The sequence below is a fragment of the Pituophis catenifer genome, unplaced genomic scaffold, assembly GCF_029215685.1.
Source record: "Pituophis catenifer annectens isolate HBS135680 unplaced genomic scaffold, rPitCat1.0.hap2 SCAF_7, whole genome shotgun sequence".
Taxonomy (NCBI): domain Eukaryota; kingdom Metazoa; phylum Chordata; class Lepidosauria; order Squamata; family Colubridae; genus Pituophis; species Pituophis catenifer.
This window is the reverse complement of record NW_027256887.1, coordinates 12702449-12726700: the sequence shown is the minus strand read 5'-3', so window position 1 is coordinate 12726700 and position 24252 is coordinate 12702449. Positions and strand designations below refer to the sequence as shown.

The 24252-nt window shown below is 39.7% G+C and overlaps 1 protein-coding gene across 1 annotated transcript in view; it reads right to left on the bottom strand.

Moving 5' to 3' along the window:
- EFCAB6 (EF-hand calcium binding domain 6) overlaps positions 1-24252 on the bottom strand; it is a 146067-nt gene that overhangs the window by 102579 nt on the left and 19236 nt on the right. The window contains exons 6-9 of the mRNA XM_070947318.1: positions 20847-20983; positions 15228-15349; positions 11445-11563; positions 6570-6718 (exon numbers count right to left, since the gene is read on the bottom strand). Of these exons, the coding sequence (XP_070803419.1) occupies positions 6570-6718; positions 11445-11563; positions 15228-15349; positions 20847-20983 (527 nt within the window). The remainder of the gene's footprint in view (positions 1-6569; positions 6719-11444; positions 11564-15227; positions 15350-20846; positions 20984-24252) is intronic.

Genomic DNA, 24252 nt, shown 5'->3' with positions numbered 1-24252 from the left:
GTGGCATGAATTGGTGGGCATGGATTGGTGGGCGTGGCAGGGGAAGGATACTGTAAAATCTCCATTCCCTCCCTACTTCAGAGGAACGTTACTGCAAAATCCCCATTTCCTCCTGATCAGCTGGGACTTGGGAGGCAAAGAATAGATGGGGGCGGGGCCAGTCAGAGGTGGTATTTACCGGTTCTCAAAACTACTCAAAATTTCTGCTACTGGTTCTCCAGAACTGGTCAGAACCTGCTGAATACCACCTCTGAATTTCAGGCCATTTTACAATGGAACAAATGCTGAATGGATTGTGAACAATCCAAGATTTTACAATATCAAACATCTAGCAGAAGCAGCTATAAAATGTTGACACATAAATATTTTATTAACACAATAAAATTACAAATAGTTTCTTACCATCTCATACAAATATATCTATCTCTATCTCTGTCTCTATCTCTGTCTCTATCTCTATCTCTATCTCTATCTCTATCTCTATCTCTATCTCTATCTCTATCTCTATCTATCTATCTATCTATCTATCTATCTATCTATCTATATCTTGGCTAAAGAGAAATACATACATATATATATATTGTATATATATATATATATATATATATATATATATATATATATATATATATATATATATATATATATATATATATATATATATATAAACAGCCCCCCACATCTTGCACATTCTTAGAGCTAAATGCAAAATTTATTTTAAATCTTTCTAACATAATAAATCTTTAATCTAGAGAAAGCCACTTCTATGTTTCGTTTCTGCATCTCATCTTTGTTGCTGTATTCACAATGCTGCAGCTTTAACATTAGCATATCTGTGCAATATTGCCTTAATAGATGTGGCAGCTCAATACTTGGACTTCCCTCTTTATAGCATTATTAGAAAGGCATTGCACTTCCTCTTACTGAAGTAGAAAGCTTAAGAAGCACCGCATACATTAATGCCTAGGAGAAAGATTCCTTCTGGAAAGCTATAAGCAATGACTATCACAATTATGCCCTTAAAAGGTAAAGGTAAAGGTTCCCCTTGCACATATGTGCTAGTTGTTCCCGATTCTAGGGGCTGGTGCTCATCTCCATTTCAAAGCCAAAGAGCCAGCGCTGTCCGAAGACATCTCCGTGGTCATGTGGCCGGCATGACTAAACGCCAAAGGCGCACGGAACTCTGTTACCTTCCCACCAAAGGTGGTCCCTATTTTTCTACTTGCATTTTTTACATGCTTTCGAACTGCTAGGTTGGCAGAAGCTGGGACAAATAACGGGAGCTCACCCCGTTACGCGGCACTAGGGTTTCGAACCGCTGAACTGCCGACCTTTCGATCGACAAGCTCAGCGTCTTAGCCACTGAGCCACCGCGTCCCTTTATTATGTGCTTACATCTAACTTTTAAAAATAATAAGTGGCAGAAATGCAGCCACAGTATTTTCAGTAGTGCAATAATTGATGATTACTACAGATGGTTGGAAATTAGTTGAAGACATTTATGATTTATTTGGTAAATACACAACACAACAAAATACACCAGTCATAGCAAATTCTGAGAGTCTTTCTCCATGTGTACTGTATTAGCAGGGAGCTTTAAGGAGCTGCTAAAGATGTTGCTCTCATATTGGTATACAGTTTTCCTTTGCGGAAACTATTCTTTATTTCATTGTCTTTCTTATTTCTTTATCACATTTGAAATCTCCCAACACAAGTGACTCTGAGCAGCATTCAGATTAAAAATGTAAAAAGTCAAACAACAATGGAAACCATAACAAAGAGAAAATATGACTGAAGAGAAACAGCAAACACCCGAACAAGGTAATCAACACAGTTTATACCATGCCTTAGGCCCATGATGGCAAACCTATGGCACACGGAGCCATGTTGCCTGGCATGCTCGGCATCGCCCATTCCTCTTCTGGGTTTCTGGCACACATCTGCATGCAATGATCAGCTGGCCTTTGTGTGTGCGGCAATGCTGGAAACTGGAAGAGCTGGTCAGGGCTGCAACCAGGAAGAGGAGCTGCCTAGGGGGCATCCCATATGCTGGATAAGGTACTTCTGGGTACCGGCATGCACATGTGTGCTAGCCAGTAAGTCTTTCAGTTACTGTCACACATGTGCATCAGGGGTGGGTTCTAAAATTTTTTACTACCGGTTCTGTGGGCGTGGCTTATTTTGTGGGCGTGGCTTGACGGTCATGTGACAATTATTTAGGATTTAGCAGAGGTACTGGTCTACCAGGCTTTTAGCTGCTTGCAGAGCTGTACCAATCTACCCATTTATTTTTTGCAGGCACTGGTCTACCCATTTATTTTTGCAGGCACTGATCTACTCATGTATTTTTGCAGGCACTGGTCTACTCATTTGTTTTCTTTTAACACTGATCAGCTGTAGGGCGGCCCTTTCAAGCCCTACAGCTGATCAGTGTTAAAAGAAAACAAATGAGTTTAAACAGTTTTTTTTCCTTCTAGCCATCATCTGGGACTCAGGAGGCAGCAATAGATTGGGGGTGGGGCCAAAAAAAAGAATAATGCAGGGGGGCGGGAGGGGCAAGAGGGGGGCAGAACCGGTTCAGTGACATCATATCATCACCGCTACCGACTCGGGAGAACTGGGCCGAACCGGGAGGAACCCACCACTGATGTGCATGCACCAATCAGCTGGCCAGTGCACATGCTCATGCCAGAACCCAGAAGTACCTTATCCAGTGCACGGGATGCCCCCTGAGGAGCTCCTCTTCCTGGTTATGGTCCTAAAAGACAACAGGGCTATGACTGTTTGCACCTCAGAGGCATGGGGGATACTATGACAAGAGGCTGGTACCCACATCCCAGGTCCTATCAGATGGCATGCTTGAAAAATGGGACCCAAACCCTGCCAACTCTTTTAGATCTTACAGAAAAGCAAATACTATGAGAGAAAGAAGGTCTCTCAAATGACAAACCATGTAGGACTTCATCAATCGCAACCAGGCCCTTGAATTGCACTTAGAAGCCTATTGAATCAGGGCACTCAAGTAGCGGAGGTGTTGTGTCTTATGATTCTTGATGAATGTGTTTTTCCTTTTTCCTTTTATTTCCTTTTATATACTCTGAGAGCATATGCACCAAAGACAAATTCCTTGTGTGTCCAATCACACTTGGCCAATAAAGAATTCTATTCTATTCTATTCTATGAGGATGAAGAGGATGAATTCTTAGTGTAGTGCCATCACTCTGCTGAACAACTAATTCCCACAACACTGTCAAATAATTTACTAAGACTGTATTACTATTATTCTTCTCTTCCTTACTAGTATCTATCTCTTCACACTTATTCCTATAACCAGGTTTTTTGTATCTTTCAATTTATATTGTTTTTACTTGTTTCCTAGTACGATTTGATAGCTCATTAGTAACCTTGACTATCACTAAGTGTTGTATCTTTTTATTCTTGATGAATGTATTTTATTCTCCTTATGTACACTGAGAGCATATACACCTAAGACAAATTCCTTGTGTGTCCAGTCACACTTGGCCAATAAAGAATTCAATTCTGTTCTGTTCTGTTCTGTTATGTTATGTTCTATTCTATTCTATTCTATTCTATTCTATTCTATTCTATTCTATTCTATTCTATTCTATTCTATTCTATTCCGCTTTATTTTGCATCAGCTGAAGCTTCCACGTCATTTTTCAGAACCCCAAGTAGAGTGCACTGTAGAAAACCAAAGGGTGGTTAAGACATGAGCTACTATCAATAGGGCCCTACAATCCAGGGATGAATGTAATTGGTGCGCAAAATGGATTTGTGCAAAGAACTTCACGAACACAGGTACTGCATTGTTTCCCATTTCCATCTGGGGAAACTGAACAATGGAAACTTCTCAGGAGCAGGAAGTCCCAAGAGGAACTCAGCCTTAACATGGTTGAGCTTGAGCCTGATGATCCCATATAGAGCTTCATAGACTCCAGGTACTGGGACAGGATTTTCACAGCATAACTTGCTTTTTTAATTTTTTTAATTTGATTTATATGCCGCCCTTCTCCGGAGACTCAGGGTGGCTTACAATGCGTTAAGAAATAGCCTTCATACTTTTGTATATTTATACAAAGTCAGCTTATTGCCCCCACAAACTGGGTCCTCAATTTACCCACCTTAGAAAGGATGGAAGGCTGAATCGACCTTAACCAGTGATTGACATATAGAAATGGAGCAGGGGCAGGTTTCAAAACCCATTGCTACCGGTTTGCTTGTGGGGGCAGGTGCACTCGCATGCTTGCACGATGCTTCTGCACATGCGCAGAAGCATCTGGGCAGGTGGGCAGAGCCTCCCGCCACCACTGCTACCGGTTCGCCAAATCTGGGGCAAACCGGTAGCAACCCACCACTGAAATGGAGATTATTAGTGTATTCGTTCATAGATCTCATGTTGATCTATGTCTTATCCAGTGGTCTGCTTATAAAAATTAAACAGGAGGGGTGTGAACATCAGGGGTTTAAGGTCCAACCTCTCTCCCCCCCCAAAAAATCAACAATAACTGGAACCATCCAAGAGGAAGGCAGAAAACTACTGTAACATGATGCCTTCCAGCCTCAAATCTGCTAATTAATCCAAATGGATATTTCTACCCCATCTAGCCAAATGTCATCAAAAGACATGTCCAATGCTTTCTCTTTACTATGCCCAAGTCTGACATCTAATTGATATTCTGCTTAATCCAGGGCTTTCTGAATCTGCAGCTAGGCTACCTTCTCAATAACCTTCCTTAAAAATGGAAGATTGGAAACTGGAAGAAAACCATTTCTACTTCTATTCTTCTTCCCAAATGAAGTGCTAATTCTTTATTTTTTATTTCCCCCCCCCTTGCATTGTTGAATATAGCCATTCTTATCAGTGGTGGGTTTCAAAAAATTTTTTACTACCAGTTCTGTGGGTGTGGCTTGGTGGGCATGGCATGGCTTGGTGGGCGTGGCTTGGGGAAGAATACTGTAAAATCTCCATTTCCACCCCACTCCAGGGGAAGGTTACTGCAAAATCCCCATTTCCTCCCGATCAGCTGGACTTGGGAGGCAGAGAATAGATGGGGGCGGGGCCAGTCAGAATTTTTACTACTGGTCCTCCGAACTACTCAAAATTTCCGCTACCGGTAGCTCCAGAACTGGTCAGAACCTGCTGAAACCCACCTCTGATTCTTATCGGATCACAGTGATTTAAAAGACATTTCACAGCTCTTTTTTTTTTTTTTTTCAGAAGGGTAAAAATGAATAACATCAATAGTTTATAAAAGAGCCAAAATATTACTGGGTCATCCAAGTTCACAAAACGTATAAGCAAATATTTCAGATTAGTGTTCTATAAAATGTATACTAATTCCCACATTTGAATTTTCAAAACATTTCTTCTAGACAGGCAGCTACAAAAACAGTTATGGAGCTTTGTTTCCATATGCTGTATGTCAGCTTCAGCAAGAGTATTATACTCTCAAAAGTGGAAAGGTTCAGGACAACTTTCAATTGATGGAATGATGGTGGAGATGATGGAGCTTGCAGATATGGCTAAATTAATTTCCTAGATGAGGGAAAAGACAATATCTATATTTATGATTGACTGGAAATCCCTTATAGACGTTTTGCATGAAACTGAAAAAAAATGCACTTAAGACGTAGTTTTGATGATTAGGGGAAAAATGAATAATAGAAAAAAGTAACATTTTTTTCTAATCATACAGTAAAAGATAATTTTGTAATCATGCTTGTATTTGCTGTGGAGGAAATCAGAAGCTTTTATTTCTTTTTATTCTTTCTCATTAGACATATCTTTTTTTCGTCTCTCTTTCTGTCTTTGTTCTCTCCTTTTTGTATTACCTTGTGTTAGTGTTTATGTTCAATGCTTTTAATAAAGTTTATTAAATAAAGAAGTTTCAAAGCATTATTTTTTAAAAAATTAAGAGTGGGGCATGCTTTAAAAACAGCTTGAAGAAATTCTCCCTACTATTGATTAAGTTGTATGTGTTTTTTTCCCCAGGATTCTGAAAAACTTGTGACTATTTTAAACAACACTGCCTCCTTACAGCAATGGTATCTTTTTTCAGGTCCACACAAAAGCTTGAAAGCTTTTGCTTAGTAATAGAAAGCTTCAAAGCACCTTTTTCAAATCCTTTCCAAAGCGTGCACTGTCCTATTTTCTATGTGTCTCCTTAGAAGTAAGCTCTATTGATTTGCTTCAGATAATAAACACAGCAATCATTTCCCATTAGATGACTTTCCATTTTTTTTCTTCAACAAACATCTACCAGTTCAGTGCAGAGTGATTTATCAAAATCATAGGGAGCTTCTTGCAGAAAAAAAAAATCAAACATGATTCTAGCTTGGAGTGAGATGATGAATGTTTATATATTATAAATTATCATGCTACAGGCATACCCAAATATCACAATAGTACCATAAATTGGTCAAACAGAGCAAAACATATGACTTATGTCTCTAAGATGAATATGCTGTACTATGAATACAACTTTCAGGAGGGTAATAAATTCATACAGGGTTGGCTTGGTTTGAAAGAAAAATAGCAGTTGACTTACCTATTCATTAATTCTTGGAAGACATCTTGCTGTATTGGAAATATGAATGTGCTAAGAACCGATTTTAAATATTCCAAAGAAACAAATCCACTTCGACCCACATCATATGCTCTGAAGGCCTTTACAACATCCTCATAGGCTGTACGCAACTATAAAGAATAGATTTATAATAGTTTTACTCATAAAATATTGAGCCGGAGACATATTGCTGCTATTATAACAATTCCTTCCAAGGCTTAGAAATTCCCAACTACTGAATGGTTGCTGTGCAGGGTGAAGCATTCAATATTTCCTTCATAACCTCCATGGCAGAGGTGGGTTTCAACAGATTCTGACCAGTTCTGGAGAACCGGTAGCGGAAATTTTGAGTAGTTCGGAGAATTGGTAGTAAAAATTCGGACTGGCCCTGCCCCCATCTATTCTCTGTCTCCCAAGTCCCAAGAATGTGTTTGTAAAGATAGGCAGGGCAAAAACTAGCGTTTCCAGAATAGAACCACTTAGTTTCAAGGCTACCAAGTGCTTTGTAAAATATTCTAAAGGTGAACAAAGAACATAAAGGTACCATAGAGATCTTCTAGTCCAACTGTCTCCTCAAGGAAGATACCTTAATGTCAAGCTTCCAAATAATATGTCCCCTGAAATAAAGTCCAAGGCATCCATTTCTCTTTAAAGTCTGTTTATTAGGAACATATCGAATTGGTAAGGACTTTGGTGTAATTCCAATTCGGGGCAGGATCCAGAATTACACTCAATAAAAACCAAAAGTTTGAAACGTCCCCCCCTGAGCCCTCTGAGCCACAATCTCCAATCAATTCTCAGTCCATCAGCCTGGTGACTCCAAATTCCACCTTCCTCCAGTTGCAGGCATCTTCTCTGTTCCCAAGGAAAAGAACCTAGAGATAACATTCCCCCTTCATCTCCAGTCAAATAGGAGTCCAGTCTTTTCTTGAAAACCTCCAGTGATGGAGCACCCACAACTCTGGGGGTCAAGATGTATCATTGATTAACTGTTCACATTGTCAGGAAATTTCTCCTTTCTTCTAGGTTGGATCTCTCTTTAACAAGTTTCCACTCATGACTTCCTCTCCTGCCTCCTACTACAATGCTGCGTAGTCTGGAACATTGGTTCTCAGTGTAGACCATATACCCCACCCACCCAAGTAGTCACGCCATACAAATATTTGTGGGTGGCCTTATGCTGCTGCTAGAGATTTTATGCTATTAAGAACATTGTTTATTAAGTTTTTCTTCTAAAATGTTATGTTCGCTGCCTTGAGTTATTTATAAAAACATTACAATAAAATTTTTTAATTAAATTAAATAAATTAAATTAAATTAAATTAAATTAAATTAAATTAAATTAAATTAAATTAAATTAAATTAAATTAAATTAAATTAAATTAATTTAATTTTTTGTAGTTGTCACCCCAAGAAGACTTTTTTTAAAGAAGAAGAATGACAGTTAAACAAAAATAGCTAAAATGTTGATATATTGTTTTTCTGTCAGGGAATTGCACAGCAGGTGTCTGAAATGAAACCGGAGATGCTGACGCAAACTTGTAGTTTTATATAAATAAATATATTTGACATCTATATTTACATTGGATAAGATAGTCAGGGACATCATTACATCATGAGGTAAATTACAGAGCACATGGGGCAGACACTTAAAAAAAGGCGGGGGGAAAAGGGGAACTCTCCCACCACACCCACATCCACCAATCACAGCGCAGATTGCCACACACGGGATCTAGCACTCTCCTATCAATCAACTATAACTGTGTGTCTTGGCTCACTGCACAACATCTCTGCTACAGCTACTAAATTGAAATATCTTAACATTTTCTCTCAAAAACACTTTAAGTTAAAGTGTGAAAATATCTGAAATTGTAAGGTTTTCTTATGGTCACTTTGAAGATTTAATTTTGATAAGAAGGATAACTGAAAGCGGAAAGACTGAATTTGATGTGGAATTGTGTACAAATTATGAACATATTGTTGCCATGTATACACTTTTATTGAAAATGGAAACGGAAAATGAACAAGTCAAAGTTGCATGATAAGATGGGCAAAAATTTGAATATAATATACCATTGGACTTTGGAAGATAGGCTCAAGACTTAGAAGAACCTTAACATTGTGCTCTACCGTGTTTCCCCGAAAATAAGACCCTGTCTTATATTTTTTTGAACCCCGAAATACGCACTTGGCCTTATCTTCGGGGAGGTCTTATTATTTTGGGGCACATGGAGCAAGATGGGGCTCCTCTTGCCATCGTATCTGATTTCCAGCTCTGCATTTAAATATTTTTGGGGAGGGCTTATTTTCAGGGGTAGGGCTTATTTTAGCACATGTGCTCAAAAGCCCGATTGGGCTTATTATCAGGGGAGGTCTTATTTTTGGGGAAACAGGGTATCCGAAAGATGCAGTTCAGTGGTGAGAAAAATAAGGTCCTGCACTTAGATAGGAAAAGCCAGATGCATAGGTATAGGATAAGTAGCACCAGGTTCAGCAGTAGTAACTGTGAATGAAATATAATTGTCCTAGTGGGCCATCAGTTAAGTAAGAGCCAGCAATATGCTGAAGTTGCCAAAAAAGCCAATGCAGTCTTAGGTTGCATCAAACAGAGGGACAGCATCAAGACAATGAAAAGTGATAGTATTGCTTTATATCGCACTGGTGAGACTACACTTGGAATACTGCATCCAGTTCTGGTCACCACAATACAAAAAAGATGTTGTGACTCTGGAAAATGTGCAGAAAACAGCAACAGAGATGATAAAGAGCCTGGAGGCTAAACTGAATGATGAACCGTTGAGGGAGCTAGGTACATCTAGCCCAGGGGTCATGGCAGCGTTATGTGACATAGCGGGAACTTTTCCCCCTTCGCTAATCTGGGCGTGGGTGTAGCCAGCACCTCAGGCCAGGAGTTTGACAGCCCTGGTCCAGCCTATCAAAGAGAAGGATTAGGGGAGGACATGACAACTGTTTTCCAACACTTGAGGGCAGTGGTGAAATGTAAAATTTGTTACTACCGGTTCTGTGGGCATGGCTTGGTGTGTGTGTGTGTGTGTGTGTGTGTGTGTGTGGATAATGTGACTGGGTGGGCGTGGCCAACCTTTTTTTTTTTACTTTTAAAAGCATTTTTTCTACAACCTTAAGAGGTTGCAGAAAAAAATGCTTTTAATAGCCTCTGACGATCAGGCAACTCAGCTGGGATTGCCAGAGGCTTTTAAAAGCATTTTTTTTTCCTACAATCTCTTCGGCCGAAGAGGTTGCAGGAAAAAATGCTTTTAAAAGTAAAAAAAACAGCCTCTGATGCAGTGGTGAAATGTAAAATTTGTTATTACCGGTTCGGTGGGCATGGCTTGGTGGTGGTGCTGGGGTTTAATGTGACTGGGTGGACGTGGCCAACTTTTTTTTTTTTACTTTTAAAAGCATTTTTTCTACAACCTTAAGAGGTTGCAGAAAAAAATGCTTATAGAAGCCTCTGACGATCAGGCAACTCAGCTGGGATCGCCAGAGGCTTTTAAAGGCATTTTTTTCTACAACCTCTTCGGCCGAAGGGGTTGTAGAAAAAATGCTTTTAAAAGCCTCTGATGATCCCAGCTGAGCCGCGCCATCATCAGAGGCTTTTTTTTTTACTTTTAAAAGCATTTTTTCAGCCAAAGAGGTTGTAGAAAAAATGCTTTTAAAAGTAAAAAAAAAAGCCTCTGATGATCGCGCAGTTCAGCTGGGTGTGGTGGTGGGTGGGCGTTGGGATTTTTCCTACCGGTTCTCCGAACCACCTGCTGCCATTGCTACCGGATTGGGTGATCCGGTCCGAACCGGGAACATTTCACCCCTGCTTGGGGGATTGTCACAAAGAAATTGCGACTTATTCTGTAAGGTACCAGACGGCAGAACAAGCAGTAATAGGAGGAATTTGTTAAAGAGAGATCCAACCTAGAAGGAGACAGTTTCTAACAGTGAGAACAATTAAAATGGAATAGCTTGCTTCCTTGCGTTGTGGGTGTTCCATTACTGGAGTTTTTCAAAAACAGACTGGACAACATTTGACTGGGATGGTATAAGACTCCTACCTTGAGCAAGGATTGGACTAGAACACTGATGGTGAACCTTTTTTTCCTCGGGTGCCAAAAGCATGCAGGCGTGCCGACACCCATAATGCAATACCCCTCCACAGGCACCGGGCCCCCCACGCATTCGTGTGCAATCCCCATGCTGCCCCTGCCCCCTGTGCATGGATGTGCGCCCTCCGTTTTGGTGCTAGCAGGTCTCCCTGAAGCCTCCTGGGACCAAAAATGGGCCGTGGGGGGGGCGTATCCCCCACAGCCCGTTTTTGGTCCCAGGAGGCTTCAGGGAGGCCTGCTAACACCAAAACAAGGGGGGGGCGCTGCACCCCCCCATGCCCCGTTTTGGTGCTAGCAGGCCTCCCTGAAGCCTCCTGGAACCAAAAATGGGGCACGGAGGGGAGGCGCCACAGCCCCCCCCCCCGCGCATGCACACGCAACCCTCCCTACTCCCCCATGCATGCGCGTGCACATGCATCTCCTGTCAGAGACCCTAAAATCAGCTGGCTGGCGGGAGGTGCATGGACATGCACAGTGGAGCTAACCTAGATGTAGGCTTGCGTGCCCGCAGAGATGGCTCCATATGCCACCTGTGGCACGCGTGCCATAGGTTCGCCATCACAGGACTAGAAGATCTCTGAGGTCCCTTCCAGCTGTAAGATGTCATGATGCTATGAGAATATTAAAACCGATGAAACAATTTTTCAACACTCTGATATGGAGCCATTAGACTCTTCCAGGTGATGAAAACCTATTATTCAGTATTTCTGTAAAACGTCTCGGCATTGATCAAAGAACTTACCTTTTCTCTAAAATTCTTTGCAGTGTTATCTAGATGGATCTTTGTCAAGTTGTATCCAGTTGTGGCAGGTAAAGATATCTTTGATTCACTAGTCTTGCTTTCTGGGGATTCATTCTGTGCTGTTAAGAAAAGCTATGGTTTAGCAAGATTCTATTAGTTTTCTTTGAACAAGAAAAATAATATTGCTTACTGCTTTATTTTGCTCCAGAGCAAATAATTTGATGTTCAGATCACTACCCTGTAGCAATATTTTCACTATTGCAGAGTTTTGTAAAATATCACAGAAACTGGGAAAAAAATGAAGAACAGTATTAAAATAGGTATGTGTATTTAATTGAAAAATATTACTAAAATATTGCGAGATTTTATGGAAGGACAAATATCTTGCAGACATTGGCTCTTGTGTACTTTTGATTGATTTAATTTTTAATTTTGCCCAGAGTTGCTGGGCAGCATATAAATTAATAAATAAATAAATTCAATTTAGAAATAATTTAAGAATCAATGCACACCAATACAGACCGATAACAGGAAGTTTATGAGTCCCCTTTATTATTCACTCATTAATTCATTTGTTTTATGCAAGAAAAGGAAGTGTAAAAGGAAGTCTACTAAACCCAATAAATAGAAATAGAGAAAAGATATGAATTGGGGTGCAACAACTTTGGAAAGAGGTCCATATGAATGAATATTCCACCATACAAAATATCATTTCAATATAGGAAGCTAAGGAGAAATGGAAACTAAGTCTGGTGTTTTATCCAACATTTCTACATTCAGAATACTTTTATTTGGGGGGAACCCTGTAATAGAACAGGGAATATACGATTTATTATGGAGTTAGATCTGTCTTTTCTACTTGGCCATCAGAAGTGTAGGCTATTCATCATTTCCTAAACACAGAAACCGATCAGTTCACCTACTTACTATTTGCAGCCCAGGGTGAATGCACCTCATGTCACAAGAACTTTGGGTGAGAATGACTATGTCATATTAGAATTCAGTATAATGCAGACATAAGAAGTAGAACATAATCAAACCATTGTTAAAAGAGCTGATTTCAACAAACTTAGAGCTTGGAAAGGTTTCCATGGATAAAAACCTTAAAGGGGCAAAACAACTCAAGAAGCTTTTTTTCAAAACACTGAAAAAATATGATTATAAAAGCCCAGTCCAGCATAATATCACTGAAAAATAAAAATAAGAAATTCAAGGAGAAACCAGAATGGTTGCAAAAGAACTCTCTGATAAACTGAAAGACCAAAAGAATAAGTATGAAAAAAATGGAAAGAGGAGCACATAACTAAGGCAGAATCTGCAAAGATGAAGTCAGGAAAGATAAGGCTCAGAATAAAGTAAGACTGGTAACAAATGTCAAAAATGATTTTAAAAAAGTTTCTTTCAACACATAAAAAATAAAAAAGTGAAAGAAACAATTGGTCCACTAATGGGAGAAGATAGCATGGAAGTGACAGGCAGCAGAGAGAAAGCAAAGCTGCCTAATTCTTTCTTTGCATCTGTCTTCACACAAAAAGGAAAAAATAACCCAACTGCTAAAAATAGAATCATAAAAGACAGGCTAGGAATTCAAACTAAAAGGCAAGAAAATGGTAAGAGAATACAAATTCAAATAATCCGACCTGATGGATTACATCACAGAAGGCAGACGTGATCTCAGAACCATTCAACCATATCCTTCAAAGATACTGAGCACTGGGGAACTACCAGAGGACTGGAAAAGAGCTAATGTGGTCCCCCATCTTAAAAAAAGAGGGGGGAACAGATCCAGGAAACTACAGATCAATCAGTTTGACATCAATCCAGAAGATCCTGAAAAAGATAAGCAACAGTTCTGCAAACACCTAGAAGCAAGCAAAGTTATAACCAGAAGCCAACATGGATTTGTAATAAACAGATCATGCCAAGCAAATATTATTTCACTATTTGACAAAGTGACTAAATTAACTAGCTGACAAACCACACCCAATATGTAGTCCTTACTGGAACTATATCTACAGGGAGGGAAGTAAGCAGTACTGTCTTAGGTCCAGTACTCTTCAATATCTTCATAAACGATTTAGATGAGGGAATAGAAGGGAAACTCATCAAATCTGCAGACACTAAGCAGGTAGGAATAGTCAATACCCCAGAAGATAGGCTCAACATCCAGATGGATCTCAACAGACTTGAACACTGGGACCTAACTTCTGGGACCTAATTTCATTCTAACAAAATGAAATTCAGTGTAGAGAAAAGTAAGGTTTTACATTTAGGCAAGAAAAATCAAATGTACAGGCAGAGATTAGGAGAAAACTTGGCTCAATAGCAGTAACTGGGAGAGGGATCTTAGAGTCCTAATGGACAATCACTTAAATGTGAGCCAGCCATATGCCACAGCCACCAAAAAAAGCCTAGGCTACATTAACAGAGGGATAGAATCTAGTACTGCCTTGGTAAGACCACACCTTGAATACGGCAGTTTTGCTCATCGTAACATAAAAAAGGTGTTGAGACAATGGAAAGAATGCAGAGAAGAGCAACAAAAATGATTAAGGGCAGAACAGTTGCAGGAATTGGGTATGTCTAGTGAAAAGGAGGATTAGCAGAGACATGATAGCAGTCTTCCAATGTTTGAGGAGCTGCAACGAAGATGAGTGGGGAGAACTATTTTCCAAAGCATCAAAAGGTAAGATAAGAAGCAATGGTTGGAAACTAATTAGGAAGAGAAGCAACCTAGAACTAAGAAGAAATTCCCATAAACCAGTTGAAAAGCTTGCCTTTAAAAGCTGTGGGTCCTCTATCACAGGAGGCTTTCAAAAATGAGACTTGGACAGCCATTTGTCCGAAACGGTACAGGGTCTCCTGTTTGAGCAGGGAGTTGAGCTAAAAGACCCCCCCAAAGTCCTTTTCAACTCTTACTCTGTTATTCTGATATATATTTCACTTGAAATTCAAAACTTGATGATCGAACTGAATTGTTTTAAGTCCATCAGAACTGGTGACCTCCAATGGTTTGCTTCACTCTACCAAGACCCCCCCGTTTTGCTTGCATACCCCTTCGCCTGCAGTGGTTGTTCACTGCCTTGGGCAGCCTTTTCATCCTGGGTTATGTTCTAATGTTCTCCACTAGTTAGTAGTTGACAATTTTTATTAGGGGAAAGAACAGCCTGCTTCCTGTTACTTTAATTATTGTGGCATCAGAGCAACAATGGTGGGGGGGGGGGGGAAGTCTTAAAAAGGGTTAAAAAAAGAATATAACTTGGAAAGACATTCATGTGTGGAAACATCTGGGAAAGCATAGGGATGAGTGAGGAGCGAACAAGCCGTAGAGAGGAAGGCTGGTCTTAGTAGACAGATCCAGCTAGCCAGCCAGCCAATCAGTTTTGCCTTCCTGCATGGGTGGGAATGGCAAGAAGCAGGAGAACAACCAATCAGGGCTTGCATGGTCATCACCCAATCTCAACTGGAATTTCAGAAGTTGACTTAAGAAACAGCTGGAAGCAGCACAGGAGACAAGTAGCTTAGGCTGCAGCATGAAATTGCCCTTTGGTTAAAAGGATTGTTGTTCTTTGATTGAGTAATAATTTCCTTAAGGTTTCTGGATGGTTTATTGTTTCTGTCCCACCCCCCACCCCTGGGATTTTATAGTGTGTGAGTTTGCTTGATGTTCCCATCTTGCAATAACACAGTCCCCTATATGGTATATTTCAATTGGGGGAACCAAATTGTAACAGTGAAACAATGGTTTAATACTGCTTCCCTCAACTCCCTTAAGATGCCTACCTGAATCTATTATCTTTTCAGCTCTCTTTTTCTTTTTCTTCTCCAAACTTATGCCAAGGTATTGCAAAAATTCTTTATAATTCAGTGTATTTGTTCTTGAAATACAATACCGATTCCATAATCTTTAAAAAAAACCACACACAGGTTCATTAAATTTTGGAGATGAACTAATGTAATGTTCAACCATATATACAAATGATGAATATAATAATCAAAATAAGAGCAATGTAAGGTATTTTCAGGGATGCAGTGGCTCAGTGGCTAAGACACTGAGCTTGTTGATTGAAAGGTCAGCAGTTCAATGGTTCGAATCCCTAGTGCCGTGTAACAGGGTGAGCTCCTGTTACTTGTTCCCTGCTAGTCATTCCTGACTCTAGGGGGCGGTGCTCATCTCCATTTCAAAGCCGAAGAGCCAGCGCTGTCCGAAGATGTCTCCGTGGTCATGTGGCTGGCATGACTAAATACCAAAGCCACACAGAACACTGTTATCTTCCCACCAAAGGTGGTCCCCATTTTTCTACTTGCATTTGTTATGTGCTTTAGAACTGCTAGGTTGGCAGAAGCTGGGACAAGTAACGGGAGCTCACCCCGTTACGCAGCACTAGGGATTCAAACCACTGAACTGCCGACCTTTCAATCGACAAGCTCAGCGTCTTAGCCACTGAGCCACCATGTCCAAGGGCTTTGTTAGTTTATCATAAATAGTCAATATACTCCTTTGAGCTCTCTTTCACCCCAACCTCTAAGACAGTTTCTAATTATTACCCTTAGATGTTATAACATAATATCAGCACAGATAAAAGGGGAACAATTAGCAGCTTGTGCAAATAAACAAAAAAACCCCCAAAGATCAAAAGCTCTACAGACAAGCCCATATGGATCACTCTAGCTCTTTTTCTGACTATTCCTAGAAGTAAGACAACTGATACCTCTTCTAAACCCTTGGACCCTTGGGGCGCTTACAAGAAAAAAGAAAATAATGGGTACAGCTAGAATAGTCATAGGATGACCTCTAGGTCAGAAGGTTAGCACAGTTTGGCCTGGTCAGTGTTTGGATGGGAACCCTCCAGGGCAGGGGTCTCCAACCTTGGCCACTTTAAGACTTGTGGACTTCAACTCCCAGAGTTCCTCAGCCAGCAACTGGCTGAGGAACTCTGGGAGTTGAAGTCCACAAGTCTTATAGTGGCCAAGGTTGGAGACCCCTGCTCCAGAGCATCTTATCCTCTGAGGCAATATGCTGAAGTGGAACATAACAAAGATATATCCTAGGAGCAGTTCCGGACCATTTCCAAGATGTGTCCATGAAGTCACCAGAGGGTCATCTTGAAGCAAAGGGATTTTGCATCACCTACTCACAGCTGATAGAAGGCAATTATATGTTAGACTGGGATGCTAAAAAAATTCCCAAAAGAAGTATTTCCATATAGCTGCCACGAAAATTATACGGACAGTCCCAGGGGGTTCTCAGGAAGCAAGCTTTACCTTACAAATTTAATAAACAAACATGAACTTGTTTAATCAACGCTAGACATTATGGAAGAAACTTTGAAGGGCTTCCTTGCATTCTCCCTTAAGAACCATTTTAAATTCAACCGAAGACGGATCCATTTGGCTACACACATTTTGCAAATCTCTAGAGAATAAGTGTCATCATTTTAATTCAGATTTAAATGCACCAGATAAAAATTTGTGATACTTTTTATGAACACTCCTTTTGTTCTAGTAACATTCATTTAGATTTATCACATTGAAGACTTGGATGCCAAGTACAAGATTTATTATCAAATAAAAACACATTTTGTTGTTTTTCATTGCTCTACTTTAAAAAGCATGGCTTCTGTTCTGTAATTATGTGCACCAAATTATAAGAAGGGTTTTTCCTTTGTTTTCATCTAATTTTGGAGAACATGCCAAGTGCCCATAAAAAAGAGGAATATCAAACAGCAAGCCCAGCTTGTAAATATGGGCTAAAATTTGTTTTGAGGTTGCTGGTAACAAGAGATATAAAATATTTAGAGCAAAGCAAAACAAATAAATAGACTGTCCTAATTTCTCTCCCCTCTTCAGCTTAATGTTTCTGCTATTGCAGCTCATTACAGCTCTCTAAACCTTCCAAATTAAAGTTTCTCCAGGCTTCAGGGGGGATACAGACGCCTCATATTAAAGTGACCATATTTGCACCACAAAAGCCTGGGGCATTTAACAGCAACAAAGAGATGGCCCAAATTAACCCTTTGATGCCACTTAGTAGTTGGTTGCATTTCTACAGCCCAAATCTGGGAGCCAACCCTCAACACCTGCATTGATAAAAAAAAATACTATAGCCCAGCTATCAAAGAAATGCAACTTGCATTGGACAGAGATTCAATTGTGGTTTTTCATGAAGCTAAGTTTTGTTTGAGTGTATATCTACAACAGAGATGAAGTGGTGGTAAGGAGTAGCCTGCAACAGCATGGCTGAATAATCTTTAACTTTAACCGCTCTACTCAAAAGAGCTTAGAAATTTATCAAAGCAAGATTGAATATTAGTTTTTTCTTTAATACTTATCTGCTTACGTACCTCTCCCTTCGGTTGAGTTCAACTCCTAGTAATTCTAAAGATTAAGCTATATGTTTTTCATGATGAACTCTAGGGAAGGATTCTGCCATAGTCTTGTCTAGCCCATAATTCTGGGATTTTCTGATGATCTCCCACTCAATATAATGGGCTGTGAGATTAACCCTGAGATGCAGGAGGAGAGCCGCAACCTAGACAGTGGTCATACAAGATATATCTCAGCTCACAGAAGGAATGGGGGATGTCGTAAGGGACCCTTCCCTATTTCTCTGGAAAGTAAAGGCAGAGGAGGAGGCAATGCTTTCAACTTGCAAGATTCTGTTACTGCAACCTTACAATAAATGTAGTGTTACAGAATTAATGAGAGTTCCTACAAACCTAGGCTGCGACTCTCCCTCCTATCTCCTACAGTTATTCTTATAGCCCACTACCAGTACTAATCAGGTATAATCTCATTTAACTTTCTGAGATCTTTTCAAATTGGCTAGCAGTTGCTATATAGTTTGCATATTCTATATGCCATAGTGAGAGAGAACAGGTCTGGTGGTTTCATGTGAGCCCCTTTCTTTCTCACACCATTTTTTCCTGTGACTAAACATATCCAAGGGACACAGTGGCTAGGTGGCTCAGACACTGAGCTTGTCAATCGAAAGGCCGGCAGTTCAGCGGTTCAAATCCCCAGTGCCGATTAACGGGGTGAGCTCCCGTTACTTGTCCCAGCTTCTGCCAACCTAGTTCGAAAGCATGTAAAAAATGCAAGTAGAAAAATAGGGACCGCCTTTGGTGAGAAGGCAGCGTTCCGTGCGCCTTTGGTGTTTAGTCATGCCGGCCACATGACCACGCAAACGTCTTTGCGACAGCGATGGCTCTTTGGCTTTGAAACGGAGATGAGCACCACCTCCTAGAGTCGGGAATGACTGGCACATATATGCGAGTGGAGCCTTTACCTTTACCTTTATCCAGCTCCAATAGTAAAACATATACCAGGATCATCCAGAGAGAGATTAAAAAAAGGCAAGATAGTGGCCACAACCACATGCCTGAACCTCCTCTCTTTCTTTATCTGCAATATGTCATATGCAAAAAAAGGGCAGGGTTTTGCTCGTGCAATCATGGTCAGCATCTTAATTTTTTTAACCCCATTAGTCTGCACTCTTGTAATCATCATCTGTAAACTTGATCTAATTCCTGAGTCCTACATAAAATGCAATGCTCAGAAGACACAATACTCAAGACTTGGCCAATGTGCAATCCAATGAAGCAATTACTTCCAAGACAGTTGGAAATTATATTGTACTTCAGCTGATACAGCCTCACGTTGCATTGTTCTTCTTTGAACGCACACCACCCTGCCAGTTCATATTCAAACTACTATGCAGGTATTCTTCCAAAACCAGGTATCTCCTATCTTATATTTGTGCATTTTTAAAAATTTCCTAAGTGAAGAACTCCATAGCCATATTAAACTTAACTCTTCAGTCTATACTCTGGTCAATCAAGATAATCTCTGGCTTCTCTTATTCTTAGCAAGGTTGTCCATAAGAAAGCCCCCCCCCCAATCCAAAAGTTGCAAGAATGTATTTAACCCTTCCCCCACTTTGAATTTAAGTATGAAAAGTATGCAGGCACTTTTGATGACACTGGAGAACATTGTGAAATGGGTGATAGTTGGTTTTTGAGGACCTCTGTAAGATGTGGACTTTCTCTCAGATGATGTAACCATCATCATGTGCAACTGGAACAATCTTGAACTAAACCCACTCAAAACCATAGAAATGGTGGTGGATTTTAGGAGAAACCCTCCTATACGACCACCTCTTAAAATACTAGACAACACAGTATCAACAGTAGAGACCTTCAAGTTTCTAGGTTTTATCATATCTCAAGACTTAAAATGGACACCTAACATCAAAAATGTCATCAAATAAGCACAACAAAAAATGTTCTTTCTGCACCAACTCAGAAAGCTCAAACTGCCCAAAAAGCTGCTGATTCAGTTCTACAGAGGAATTATTGAGTCTGTCATCTGCACCTCTATAACTGTCTGGTTTGGCTCTACAACCAAACAAGACAAACACAAACTTCAACAGATAATTAGAACTGCAGAAAAAACAATTGCTACCAACCTGCCTTCCATTGAGTATACTGCACGAGTCAAAAAGAGGGCTGTGAAAATATCTGCAGACCCCTCATATCCTGGATATAAATTGTTTCAACTTCTACCCTCAAAATGATGCTATAGGGCACTGCACACCAGAACAACTAGGCACAAGGACACTTTTTTCCCCGAATGCCATCACTCTGCTAAACAATTAATTCCCACAACAATGTCAAATAATTTACTAAGGCTGTATTACTATTATTCTTCTCATCCTTCCTGTTACCTATTTCCTCCCACTTATGACTATAACCATGTTGCTTGTATTTTTATGATTTATATTGTTCTGTTTGTTTCCTAGCATCATTTGATTGCTTATTAGTAACCCCTGACTACCATTAAGTGTTGTGTCTTATGATTCTTGATGAATGAATTTTTCCTTTTTCCTTTTTTTCCCTTTTATATACACTGAGAGCATATGCACCAAACGCAAATTCTTTGTGTGTCCAATCACACTTGGCCAATAAAGAATTCTATTCTGTTCTGTTCTATGATGATGAAGAGGATGAATTCTTAGTGCGTTCTTCAGCTATTGCTGATCAAAGAGAGTTATTTCAGCCCAAAACCAGCTGTTCAAGGCTCTCCTCCTGGATGTGTTAGCTGGATTTTAAGATCCCTTTCTTCTACGAACCAGGAAATCATGGGGTGCAAACAGGATCACTGTGTCTCAAGGTCAGAATAACATCATTAAGTTATGTTAAAGAATAACAACGGAAAAATAGTAGATTGTCACAGCAGCAGACACATTTTAATATCCATTATCTAAGACTTTCATTGTCAAGGAAACACAACTTACTAAAATAAACCTCTGTCTACTAAAATAAACATAACAGTAATTACTGCATGTAAGGTAAGCTTCCCACAGTGATTCTACAAGAGCCTTTCGCTTATGCTTTTACTTACTTATCATACTCGCAATCTGTCATCTTGAAGCAGTTGATTTCAAGAATCCTTCTTAGTTCATGGCGCTGGATCTGTCCATTTTGATTATAGTCAAAAAGTCTGCAAGTTTTGATGAAGTGCTTGATCTTTTTAGAAATCTATTAAGAATTTTCAAAAGATTTGTATTGAAATACCAAAGTGTCTGTAGTGCTAGTTCACATTAATATTGAGTTCTGATATCAGATTATACTATCTACTATTCCACCAAAGGATTTTAGATTTCTTTTTCTAAATATCATGAGGGGGGGAAAAAAACCCAAATGTTGTAGAAGCTGAGCAGTGGAAGGGCTTCTTTCAAACTTACGTTTGCAAAAATTAATTTCCAAAACTGTACTTTATCCTGAGCTAATGATAAATATACACAAGACATTTGTTCAACTATTGAAAGCTGGAGATTGACTGAACATAATATTGAGGAGGGTAACCTATTTAAAAGAAACAGCTGGGTGAGTAAGTGTTTGCAAAATGCTAGTATTCTGCATAGTAAATTATTCTTCAAAGACAGAAAGAAGATGTGTTAGAACTCCTACAAAATTGTATCAAGATGAGATTGATGATTTTTATAATCCTCCTTTCTTTTTCCACCTGTACAAAACTGAATGGTAATATAGCAGAAAGTGCATTTTGAAAGCACAAGATATGAATCTACATTTAGTTTTACACACAATTTCCATTTCAATATCTCTCCATTTGCAAGTAAAATCCCTGCTGAAATGCTATAAAACAGCACCCAACCCTTCAAGATACATTTAGAGGCTGAAAGTTAAGGATCTATCTCCCTCTGAAATCACATCCATATTTTTTAAAAAAGGAGCAAGGAATTGTCAGAAGGGTGGGTTGTATTTGTTGCAAAGATGGAAAAAGAAAAATATCCATTTTCATGGAAAATACCCACAAGAAGGCAAGCTTTAAATCATGTGGTATTAGCCGTCCTATAGATCACTAGATACACATTCTACATAATAAAACATAATAAAGCACCAAAAGACAAGAAACGATGGATGGAAACTAACCAAGGAGAGAAGCAACCTAGAACTAAGGAGAAAATTCCTAAGAGTAAGAGCAATCAACTAAACCAAGCTTGCTTCAGAAGTTGTGGGAGGAAGCTTTCAAAAAGAGACTAGACAACCATTTGTCTGAAATGGTATGGGGTCTCCTGCTTGAGCAGGGGGTTGGACCAGAAGACCTCCAAGGTCCCTTCCAACTCTAAATGAATGTCTTATAAACAAATAAGTCATTGGAGAGTCAAATAACATATGCATTTTATACATTATCTGTTCACAGCAATGTGAAATCACAGCTGTTGGATTTCATACTCACTGAGTTTTTCCCAAGAATCTAGGATGTTGAATGCGATCCCGTTGTGAACCGGTAGTAAAGTTAAGTAGAACCCACCCCTGATACTTATATCTAATTTTTAGATCGAATCTTACCAGGCTCAAGGTTGACTGAGCCTTCCATCCTTTCTAAGGTAGGTTAAATGAGGACCCAGTTTGTGGGGGCAATAAGCTGACTTTGTATAAATATACAAAAGTATGAAGGCTATTGCTTAACGCATTGTAAGTCGCCCTGAGTCTCCGGAGAAGGGCGGCATATAAATCAAATTAAAAAATATATATATTATGGTTTATTGCAGTCAGACTGATCTTCAGACTGTACTTGGTATTTTTACCCACCTATCAAGTCCCTCCCAAAGACCTGGGATAGCCAGATGTTATTGTTTGATAGTATTAAAGATGCTATTGCAGAATGTAAGCTGTTCCAAGTAAAGCTGCCTTTTGCAATTGACTGATGGTGATTTTGTCACCATATTTTGGGGTTGCACCCGAAGTGCCTATCACTACTGGAACTGTCTGCTTTCTTTTGTCACAGTCATTCTACTTCTATTTGTAGGTCTTTGTATTTTCGATTTTCTGCAGTTCCTTCTCTTCTATTCTGCTATCTCCAGGTATTGCCACGTCCACTATCCAGACTTGTCTTTCTAATTGACAAATATTAAGTCTGGGGTGCAGTGCTGAAATACAAATTTTTTTTACTACCGGTTCTGTGGACGTGGCGTGGTGGGCGGGACAGGGGAAGGATACTGCAAAATCTCTATTCCCTCCCCACTCCTGGGGGAAGGATACTGCAAAATCTCCATTCCCACCCACTCTGGGGCCAGCCAGAGGTGGTATTTGCCAGTTCTCCGAACTGTTCAAAATTTCCGCTACCGGTTCTCCAGAACCTGTCAGAACCTGCTGGATTTCACCCCTGCTGGGGTGTTATATGGCAGGTGTTTGTCTGTTTCAATTCTAGTTCTAGGGCACTTTAGCTTTTTCATTTTCTATTAGGGTTAGAATCTTGTGATCCTTAGAAAAAGGTTCTGGACGGGCTTTCAAGATTCTGCTAGGAGACCCTATTATAAAGTAGAATTCCTAGAATCTCTATAGGATCTATTTCTTAGCTTGACCTATTTTTGGGCTGGCTTCTTTGAACTAAAGAAAGTTCTTGCTGAACACTGAGTACTAAATAACAACCACAGTGACTCTCTTTATGGTTGTTGTAAAACAGTAGTGGAATTGAGTCTGGTCATGTGGTGACTTGACTTATGGCCGCAATGACTTACAACTGAAATTCTGGTCCCAATTGTGGTCCTAAGTTTTTTTTTTTTTTTTTTTATTTGATTTATATGCCGCCCTTCTCCGGAGACTCAGGGCGGCTTACAATGCGTTGAGGACTGCCTGTACAAAGTTCGGCAACTAGGGTTTACCTACAATCCTTGAAGGCACAACATGGAATTGGGTTTGTTTGGGTTTTTTAACTGCAGACCACCAGCTCACCTTTCTTGGAAGACCCCCTTTTCATTTCCATTTCAATGTTGTTTTTCCTCCATTTAGGGTGGGAAATCCCAGAAAGCCTTAGTCGTGCAGATAATTCTTGGTGGTTTATAATATTAGTTCTACAAAGTCTTTGTCAGTTTAAAAAATGAACAAACAAACATGCCCTTCCCAATGCAATTAATTAAATACAAAGAATGAATACAGAGGACAATGCTAATGTGTGCTAGACCACAAGAAAGAAGCTTCTATCTAAAGTATTTTCATAGAAACACAGACGTAGGGTCTAAAAAGAAAATAACAAATTTCTAAGCAATAAATATGCTTTTGCATCACTTTATGGTTGAACTTTTTAATACAAAAATTACAAATTAAAAAAATTCCTTGGAATTGTTCCCTCCCCCAAAGCCAGAGTGAAATTGTTTCCAAAAAACCTATACACACACACAAAAAAAAATCAAAGATATGGAAGGCCACAGCTGTGGAGATATGAAGTGCTATTCCGCACCAAATGAATTGGAACAAAATAAGTACAGCGACTGTTATGCTGT